General features: G+C 44.2%; 1 protein-coding gene across 1 annotated transcript; it reads right to left on the bottom strand.

The window, feature by feature from the left end:
* Positions 1-5,386: 5,386 nt before the first annotated feature.
* On the bottom strand, positions 5,387-6,361 carry LOC147751464 (E3 SUMO-protein ligase KIAA1586-like). The gene has a single exon (XM_086938560.1). It carries the CDS (start codon positions 6,344-6,346, stop codon positions 5,387-5,389), a length of 960 nt encoding a protein of 319 aa, XP_086794686.1. The 5' UTR covers positions 6,347-6,361.
* Between the last annotated feature and the right edge of the window lie 4,356 nt (positions 6,362-10,717).

Here is a 10,717-nt window from a genome sequence, read left to right as displayed (position 1 = left end):
GATCAGACACGCTGTGACAGCATTAGATCGCCTAGCGAATTTTGATCCGAGGCTGTGCACTGAACTGACGGTAGATGCCAGCCCAGTCGGATTAGGGGCGATATTGGCGCAGCACCAACCAGGAAAAGACTCCCCAAGAAGCGTAGTAGCATATGGGAGCAAAAGCCTATCGGACATAGAAAAAGGATACTCCCAGCCGGAAAAAGAGAGCTTGGCGGTAGTGTGGGCATGTGAACACTATCACATGTTAATCTACGGAAAACCGTTCACAATAATAACGGACCACCAAGCATTGATCACAATATACGGAAACCCAAATGCAAAAATACCACCAAGGATAGAGAGGTGGGGGATACGGCTAATGGACTACAACTTCAAAATAATACATAAGCCAGGGAAGGAACACAATCCGGCTGACTACGTATCAAGACACCTCCTACCACAAGCGTCGCATGTGACCACCATAGCAGAAGAATACTTAAGTTATGCACTCAAACACAACACACCGGCAACAATAACCATGGAGGAGCTAGAACGGGAGGCAAAACAAGACCTCACCATGCAAGCCATAATGAAAGTGACCAAGCAACAAAGGTGGAGGCACGTGAACAACAACAGCAGTTGGGGAGAAGGAGTGATAAAAGACGAAATACTGGCGTTTAAAAAGATCAATGAAGAGCTCTCAGAAAGTGAGAAAGGAATAGTTATGAGAGGCATCCAAATAGTGATGCCCCGAACACTGAGGAGAAGGACAGTAGAACTAGCACACAAGTCACATCGAGGGATAGTAGCGACCAAGAAAATGCTATGAGAAAAAGTGTGGTTCCTGGGACTAGACAGCATGGTCGAGGAAACTGTGATGCACTGTCACATCTGCCAAATAACAGGACCGCCATGAAAGCCGGAGTCACTGCAAATGTCCAAACTTCCAACAGCAGTGTGGACAGAGCTGGCGGCTGACTTCTATGGGCCCCTGGAGACAGGAAACTACCTGTTGGTAATCATAGATAAACTATCCAGGTTCCCAATAGTAAGACAAGTAGCGTCCACCTCGGCAACCGCAACGCTGCCAGTCCTGGATGACATATTCGCAGCATGGGGTTCGCCGCAGACACTGAAGACAGACAATGGCCCACCATTTTCTGGTGAGGAATTAAAAAGATTCATGGGATACCTCTGGATTCACCATTGAAGAATAACTCCCCTGTGGCCACAAGCGAATGGAATGGCTGAACGATTCATGGGGACAATTAAAAAGGCAATACAGAAAGCTATGCTAACGCAGATCTCAATTGGACAAGCACTATACCAGGTGCTGAGAGACTATCGAAACACTCCTCACAGCTCCACAGGAAGATGCCCTGCGGAGCTGGTGTTGGGGCGATCCAGCAGAACGAGGTTACTACAAGTGAAAGAGGTGGAAAGCGTGGAACAAAGAGACATAGCTGCGAAAGATCAAGAAGCGAAAACAAAAATGAAGGCATATGCTGACCAGCGGAGACACGCTACAAACAAAAGAAGGGGACACCATGGTAGTACGGCAAAGGCAACTACGGAAATCAGACAGCGCATTCTCAAGAGACCCATTGACGGTGACAAAAGTGAAGGGGCCAATGATAACTCCGTCAGCAGGACACTACCACATCACCAATAATAGCTTGCACTTCAGAGAACTAAAAACAAAGGAAGAAGATTTGCCGACACCTGGGCTAAAAGAGGACACACAAGAAGAGAATGCACCAGTAGATCACAGATGACAATGACCAAGAAGGGAATGCAAAAAGACGAAAAGACTGATTGAGGAGATGTAAAGAGACGGAAGCCTGTGAAGATTTTCTCACTATCTCTCTCTCTTTCTCTCTCTCTCTCTCTCTCTCTCTCTCTCTCTCTCTCTCTCTCTCTCTCTTTTTCTCTCTCTATGACCACAGGCAGTATCACGAGAAACTTTTGTTTGCAACAAAGGGGGAAATGTCATGCCCTGGCCAGGGACACTAGGACCCTGGGGCAAAGGGCAGAGGGCAGAGGACACCGGACACCTCTTCCGGTTAGGGGAGGGGACAGGAAGCGACAAGGGACATTCTAGGGCTGGCCCTCAGGACAAGAGGTCAGGGAACATGTACGCTGAACGATAAGCAAATAAAGAAGCCTTATCACCTACCACCGTGTCCACAGGGAGCACCCTAGATAAATTGCTACCTGGCTGTTGTCAGTCATATTTCTGGCCTTCTGAAGTCAATGGTTAGAGTATGCTGACCTTGTTTATCTGTCTATTGTACCAGAGACCCTTAGGGGTACATGTTCATTTTACCAGTAGAGCCTCTGTGGTCTTTGGGGCCCATGTATGAAAGAACAGGTTTGCGTGTCCTCATTAGCGATTTTTTGTGAATTGCTATTAGGGACTTGCAATGTACGTAGTTTTTGCAATGTATGTAGGTTTTGCATTTAAAATAGCAATTCCTATGCATTCTTTATTTGTAACTCGCAAATTGCAAGTCACAAATAAGGAATGGCTTCCCATTCATTTCTATAGGCTAAGAGGCCCATGGGAATGAATGGGAATTGGGTGCGCAATGTGCGAGTACCCAATAGGTACTCACAAATTGCGCACAGAATTTCAAGGGTGGAAGGGTTCCAAAAGGACATCCTGTTGCACCCCTGAAATGTGCATGTGTGCACATGTGGCGCACATACATACCCTAAGGGCATGAATGTGTGCCACCTGGCACTTTGACAAAAGCAAAAAAGTGTTTTTTTCGAGGAAATCACAAATTACCACCAACTTGAAGTTGGTGGTAATTTGCGATTCCTTTCAGCAATATCGCAGTTTGCGATGGCTACTGGAATACCATTTAAGGAATCGCAAATTGCGATTCTCTAAATGCATTCGCAAAATAGGGAATCGCAAATTTTGCGATTCCTTATTTTGCTAGTAGGTTTTTTTTTCCTACATTGCACACAGCTTAACTGCGATCGCAAACGCAAACATTCTGCAAATTTCAGCGTTTGCGATCGCAATTTAGCTTGATACATCTGGCCCTCTAACTTTCAGTTAACCACTTCCTTTCTATAGGTGGAAGTTTCAAGATGCATTTGCAACATGGTCCGTGCCGGTTTAGGCACCTGTGGTATCATTTTATGCACCAGTGGTGCCTGGTGCATAAGAATTCTGTGTGCTGTACAAGGCGGCATATTAACAGTCCCACTAATGGCTCAATGAATGGTCAGCTTGTCACTCATGGGCTGTGGCACTCTAGAGGTTGTCAGTTTGCAGGGCTGTACTTCGATTGCTCGATATGTTATGCATCATGTTTTGGGTACGTTGAGCATCTTTTCTATTTTGCACTTGTAAATGGTCGTTGTGAGGTATGTAGACCTCTGTAAAATTCTCCACGTGTTACTGTGACTCGCTTGGGGGTCTGTGGATATGGAATGACAAGGAAGTCTAGATATTCCAGTAAAAAAGATTACGGGCAAGCTGGGTCAGGTTCATATGGTTTTATATATCCTTACACAAATGCTACAAGCCTGTGTTCTAATAACTGTGTCTAATCTCCTTCACTGAAATTGAGAAGATGTCATATTGATGAAGCAAAAAAAAGTTGAATTAAAAGTTGCGTTTGAGTCTAAAGCGCAAATAAACAACAGTCAGTTTCCTTCATCGCCCCTCCTCTACTCTAGGTAATAAATCAATTACAATTGATTTCAACTCTCGAGGGCGCAAAGCACGTGGGAATGGGATTTACATGCACTTAACATGTGAGAACTATAACAAAAGTATTTAACACTTTTGACAGTGTGACATTTTGTCTAGGAATAGTCACTAGTGTTTTCTATTTCGAATATTTAAAATTGATTTTTTTTTTGGCATTTATTTATTTATTTATTTTTAGAATTTTCTATAGCGCGAACTTGAACCGATTAGCATCTTCCATTTTATACTTGTTGGTAGTTCAAGTGGCAATCGTTTCTGTGCTATTTGACAACACACCTTATTAATTCATGCAGGACAAAATGAGCCGCAACTTATCCTAATGTAACAGATACTAGAGCCAGTTCCTGGCAAACATTCCTTAATGGTTTTGCGGGCTTCAGGGCAAAATAAATATGTGTTTTTAAGTCCATAAAGGAAACTAAGACATCTGCCCCTGAACCTAAGTGGAATTATGATAAGAAACGACGTTTGTAACAAAATCAGTCCGCCCAAACAGGTCACTTTTTCGGTTCATTGGTTATACAAAATGGTAAAACATCGCGTATCATGCCCACCTGCTAAGGATTAAAGAGAGAGCCCGAGCCTCCTGCGCAATCAATGCTACGTCTATATCTGGCTCGCCATTTATCACCGGGAGCTGAGCCAAGCTAAAATCTATTAATCAATATGGACCCCAGAGAGCTATCAAAGCAGGAAAACAAAACGACTTGAAGGGAAGTATGCTTTCTACCGTGCGATGCGTATATTGAAATTGCTCTCCTCCTGACGAGAAAAAGATGACAATTACTTTTTTTATAGGGTAGGATCTGGGAGGTCTACCACCAGTTCTGCAAGACGCTCTTTAACATACTACCAGCACAGTTAGATTTAGTGTGCAAGTGACTGAAGTAAATTCTGATTGGACTCATGAGTCGTCTTGAAGATGATCTTGAGATACTTTCTGTCTGCCCTTCTCCGTGGGGAAATGGCTTGTAAAGTATTTGGTGATTAACTTCGGGGGTAGCGTGTCATTTCTGTATTTGCACCCCCAGTAATGAGCATTTTCAAATACCCACTTGGTACAAAGTAAACCTCACGAGCATACTTTTGTAGTTATTTTTTTGCATCAACACTGTGTACCTAAATTATTTGTTGGCGTTTGGAGATTGAAATGTATCTCTCTACTTATGTGTCCTGCTAGTGAGGATCTGTACACTCTAGGAATAAAATCGACATCAACAATCACTGTCTGTCCAGTACATTTTGCTGACTCAGAACCCGCACGCTACAATCGAGTGTGTATACTTTGTTGTCCAGACTGTGCCATGGAGATTTCTCTACATTTTTCTTCCGCTTTTAACCTCTTAATAAACAATTGTACAAATGGCATGCATACTGAGACCCCGATTAAGATTCCAGTCAGGGCTTTAAGTGGGAAAAAAAACCTGGGGGTGCTCTAAAGGGGGCGTGGCTAATCTCGTAAAGGGTGTGGCCTATCTGAGTAGGGGCGTGGTCTATCCGAGTAGGGGCGTGATCTAAATCAAGATAACTCGCATTGTGTGCTTAAGAAAATCATGAAGTCGCATCCAGCAAAGGATAATAAAATAGGCAAAAAAGTATATTTATTAAGTATACGCCATAAAAATACCAAACACTTTAAAAAAGCATGTACAAATATTTATATTACTTAGAAATCTATTGCAGGATTCCCCAAAAACCTTGAAGATATTCAGTGTGTTTATTTAGCTGGGGTTTCTCACAACAATTTTCTTCAGCGGACCTTCTACCTTTTGCAAGCCAACTCTTTACATACAGCTTTGCGTCAAATGTTTCAAATGGAGGACCATTGAGTTTTACCCATAGGCATGAAGAAATGGTCTCTACAAGAAGAGAGGCCCTTGTTGGACAAGCAATTAAGTTCATTGCGCTGAAACCTCTCTCGCAATCCGCATTACTTGCTGGCAGGGTTTCCATGCAAACTACTAACTTTTTTAATGCTTCAGGGGTTTTCTTTCCACCAAAATCTTTGAAAAGTCTAAAAGCTTGTATAGTATCTCTTGCTGGCAGCTGAAACTCTGAACACAGTTTCTGGATATCTGTTTCCCCATAAAGAATGCATTCATCACCAGAAGGCAAGTTGCCTGCATCTAGCACACTGAAGCTGGTTATAAGTTCTTTCTCAGAATCCGGGGCACATCGTTTATTTATATTTACAGACAGACTTTGATAAAATTGATTTTCATTAAGGGCAATAGAGTTACATCTACCATGGGAAAGAGGAACATTCTTGAATTTGCCCTCGTCCACTGCTCTCTGAGCCGCAGAAGCAAACTCCCCTGGTGAGTCCTTCATTGCTATAAATATGCGTACTTGACTAACCAAAAGTCTGTGGGCATTAACAATTGTAATATCCCTCCTCTGTAAGGAGAGTGATAAGTCTTTGAGCTCTTGAAGTGCATCACACATTAACCCCAAATCTCTGATAAAAGAATATAATGTAAGCTTCTTCAAGAGACCTTCATACTTACTCCGGTCTCTAATGGTTGTGGATGGGTCTTTAGAAGCATTCTCAAAATGTTTGCACAAGGCAGGGAAGCAGTTCCAAACAGCTTTCACAGATCTGTAACTGGATGCTACCCATCTAGTATCAAGCATTTTCCCTATCTTCTGAAGCTGTACACATAGCTCGCTGGCGGCCTGATTTAGCTCTCTCTGGTTTTTTGGTGACATGCTGTATGTGGCATACAATGAGTCCATGAAAATCTTGAAGTGATTGACCCCTGCAACCTCATCAACTGTATCTGCCACAGCAAGTTCTAGTCTGTGAGCCAAACAGTGCCATGTCAGTACAAGATTTGGAAATTCTGATTTCAACAATGCTACTACTCCTCCTTTTTTACCAAACATGACTGCTGCTCCATCAGTACATACCGCAATCAAGATATCATGAAGCAGACTTTTTGTGAGTCCAACTTTTTCAAAGTAGCTTAGGAGAGCGTTCTTTACGCCAATAGCATTAGTTTCTGCCAGCTCCAGTAGGCCGAAATAGATGGTCACTGGGGTACTTTCATTTCCAAAAATGCCACGGAGGTAGATGATCAAGGTAGAAGCATTGCGAAAAGAAGTGCTCTCATCAATTAATACTGTGATCTATGGTTTGTGTTGTCTGATATAACAGACCAATCTTTGTTGCATTTCCACTGCAATGTGTTTTATTATTTCCGTTGCAGTCACATTGCTGTGCAAAACACGTCCCATTGCGCTGCCATTCTTTGCCTGAAGGAGAATTAGATCAGGGTGGTCAGTGAAAGGACGATCTTTTTTTGCCAAGTAGTAGGCAGTGTCAAGTACCCTGCATGTGGTCTCCATATGTTTTGCATTACATTCGTGTACTGCCACCACCAATGTATTTTTCTGCTGAGCTGTAAGAATGTCCTCAGCTGCCAAGTGACCAGCGCTCGCCTTATGCTCCATAATCTTCTTCCTGAGCTGTTTCTGCCTGAAAGCTTTTCCGTCACCGGAAGGACCAACCTCGCCATCTGCCCACACTTTACTTACGCGTATGCCTTGGGTGTTATTGTGCACTGAAAGACCTGTTGATTTAGCCCGTTTACAGGAAGAACATCCAATATTGCCTGACTTAAGATACAACCATTTATATTCCTCCTGAAAGTAATACCACTGTTTAGTGTTCCAGCAGTCAGGGAGTTTGACAGTTTCTTTCTCTGGCACACGTTGAAGTTTTTCTAATGGTGGACTGTCCCTGTCAGACTCTTGCTGAGTTTTACTAGCTTCCTCACTAGTTGGTTGCACTGGACAAGACTCCCCTGTAACACGCTGGCGCTTCAGTGACGGTAGGAAGTCAATCATTGAAGACTGCATAGACTTGCGCTTCAGAGCAGAAGCAGATAAGCTACTAGTAGCCATGGTAAATGTAGAACTTCCTTCTTGGAGGCTGGACTGGTATATCTGAAAAAGAAAAGAAAATCTTGCTCTGCTGGTTTCCTCTGCTGATTTTGGTTTCCAGGTGATAGGGCCTTCCTTCACGAAAATAGAATATTGAGCCTCTTATCTGCAACAAAAATTGAATCGTTTACGCCAGTGATCAACAATGTTTAATTGAAGTGCCATTTGGCAGGCAGATGTTACTCTTCATTTTGTACTGTTCCTGAAAGTATCTATCATTGTGCAGTGAAGTTGTAAGGTTTTCCTGATCTGGAGATCCCAAAATAAGTCTTCCCCGGGTCTCCAAAAGTTCTTTAGATGGCACTGGTTGATCTGTATGTGTACTGCACTCCAGTCTACTTACTCCTTCCTGATTTGCATACACTGGACTTGTTCGCTGCCTCACACATGGATGCCGGTACACACTGCCTGCACAGTCCTCTCGCACACATACTCCCTGCTAAGGCCCGATGTATAGTATTTTGATTTATGTCACACTTACTATCCTGATGAGGCGTTGCATTGCTTTTTCGGCGAGTAGCATGCTACTACGAAATCCATAAAGGATTAGTGGCAAATTAGTATAGTGAAATATGAAAGTAATTTGAGTGGTGGATGTGTTAGTCATTTGGATTGAGAAGGGTAGTGGAGGGATAGAAGAGGGAAAAGGTATACATTTATATAGCGCTTGCTACCCCCAAGGTGTTTAATTGCTTTTTCGGTGAGTAGCACCCTACCCCAGAACACAAACAATACTAAACCCACAGAACAAACCCACAAAGCAGGAATAGACTACAGCATCACTGCATGGAATAAATAATATCCAGAGGCACTGCCATCATACTGCGTCACTGCATGGAATAAAGAGTACCCGTAGGCACTGCTCTCTTCCTACCTCACTGCACAATATAAAGAACACTCCTAGGCATTACCATCCTTGTATATTTGTATATCACTGCACAGTATAATGAATATCCTGAGGCACTGACATCAATCTGCCACATTGCATCCACCACAGCTCTCTGGATAGGATTAACTCTACCACCTCAGAACCTAAAGATGTGTCTCAGGTGGTCTGCAGCCAGAACACCTTGGAAGGAGATGTCGCTTGAAGCAACATCAGCAAATCCATTCCTTTCTTCAGCTATGATGGTGGAACGCTGCTGTGGGCAGGAGTCTGAACCAGAACAAAATGCCTTAACCAGGCCAGGCTCTCATGAACACTCCAGCAGAAAGTGTAGTGAATTGACATTTCATATTTCTTACAAAATAGAAAAAGTTTCAGTTGTGAAAACAGTGGTACACATTTTAATATCTTACCAACTCGAAGCTGAAGGATTTACGGAAATTTCTGCAACAGTCATTTCAGAGGGGCATGTTCACTACACGATAGTCATCGGACCTTACTCTGAATCATGGAAAGCCTTTGGGGTGCTAACTAGCAAGCCTACCAGCTCTACAAAAGAGTACATAATCTGTGGCAGCACTCTAACGTTTGATGGTTAAAGGATATAGGAAAGATCAACCATATATGGCAAGATGTGGGGTGAAATCTCTCCCTACTTTTCACAGGACAGGTTACTTGCCCTTGATCCCCAGAGTACACAAAGCACTTGAAGGTCACAGGCACACATGGCTAACCAACAAGCATGGCTCTTCAGACAGGCAGACACCTAACCATGCCAATGGCAGACTGGAAAGCAAAAATGTCCTAATTAGCATCTGGGTTGCCAGGAATGGGCGCGCAGGAAGGTACGCCATTAAATGTAAGCATTAAGAAATCTTTGGGAAATATACAGGGGATCTCTGGCTCAACATAAACCTTGATCTAAGTTCTGAGTTTTGCTGAAGTTTGTACAATGCTAAAACCCCCTTTTACTGCCAGACATGGCTCAGAGAGGACATCAAATTCGAAAAACTACAGGGCAATCCGACTGCTATCTGTGCCCTCTCAGCAAAATAGCAATGATGGATGCGCATGACCTTCAGCTCTCCAACTGCCTGGGAGCTGCCCTCTTGATAAACTGAGCAGGATATATGGCCCTGTTAGGGCGAACTGCTGCTCACAGGATTTAAAAAAAAAATTATTTATAAAGTTTTAAATAGCACAAACTTGATCCCGAAGGATACCAGAGCGCTTTACAATTTGAGGCAAAGGTAACAAATTAAAACATTACTTAGTTCTCCAGTACAGACGCAAGCCCTCCCAACCCCTCCAGCACAGACATAGGTCCTCGCCACCTCTCCAGCACAGATACAGGCCCTCGCCACCTCTACAGCACAGATACAGGCCCTCACCACCTCTACAGCACAGATACAGGCCCTCGCCACCTCTCCAGCACGGATACAGGCCCTCCCCACCCCTCCAGCACAGACACAGGCCCTCACCACCCCCCAGCACAGACACAGGCCCCCCTCCCCTCTCCTATACATATCCAGACCCTCACGAATTCTACAGCACAGACACAGGTGCCCATCCCCCATCCCGCACATATCCAGGCCCCCACCACCTCTCCAGCACAGAGGCAGGCCCCACCACCACTACAGCACATATGCAGGCCCCCACCACCTCTACAGCACAGATTCAGGCCCCCACCACCCCTCCAGCACAAACGCAGGCCCCCACCACCCCTCCAGCACAGACACAGGCCCTCCCCACCACTCCAGCACAGACACAGGCCCTCCCCACCTCTCCAGCACAGACACCGGCCCTCCCCACCTCTCCAGCACAGACACCGCGCATCCCCACCTCTCCAGCACAGACACCGGCCATCTCCACCTCTCCAGCCCAGATGCAGGCCCCAACCACCTGTACAGTCCCTTTAATCCCCCCACCCTGTGACTTTCTCCCAACTAAAACTGTACAGTTTTTCGACGTACCCTTTGGATAATATACATCTCAGAGTCAAAGATAAGGATCAAGTAACTAAAAGTGACAAAACAATTCGTTGCAGAGTACAGTCCCTTGCCAGGAGGCACTTGTCTGTCAATAACTAAACACGCATAAAAAACAAAGATGCAAGTTTGTGACTAGAAGCTACACGTTATGCAAGCTGAAACAAAAAAACGATTATAATCAAA

This window comes from Lissotriton vulgaris, chromosome 1_1, assembly GCF_964263255.1.
Source record: "Lissotriton vulgaris chromosome 1_1, aLisVul1.2, whole genome shotgun sequence".
Classification (NCBI taxonomy): Eukaryota; Metazoa; Chordata; class Amphibia; order Caudata; family Salamandridae; genus Lissotriton; species Lissotriton vulgaris.
This window is presented reverse-complemented; position numbering and strand designations above follow the sequence as displayed.

Excerpts from the sequence above, each read along its gene's own strand:
- LOC147751464 (XM_086938560.1), bottom strand. The coding sequence starts at position 6,346 with ATGCTTGATACTAGATGGGTAGCATCCAGTTACAGATCTGTGAAAGCT.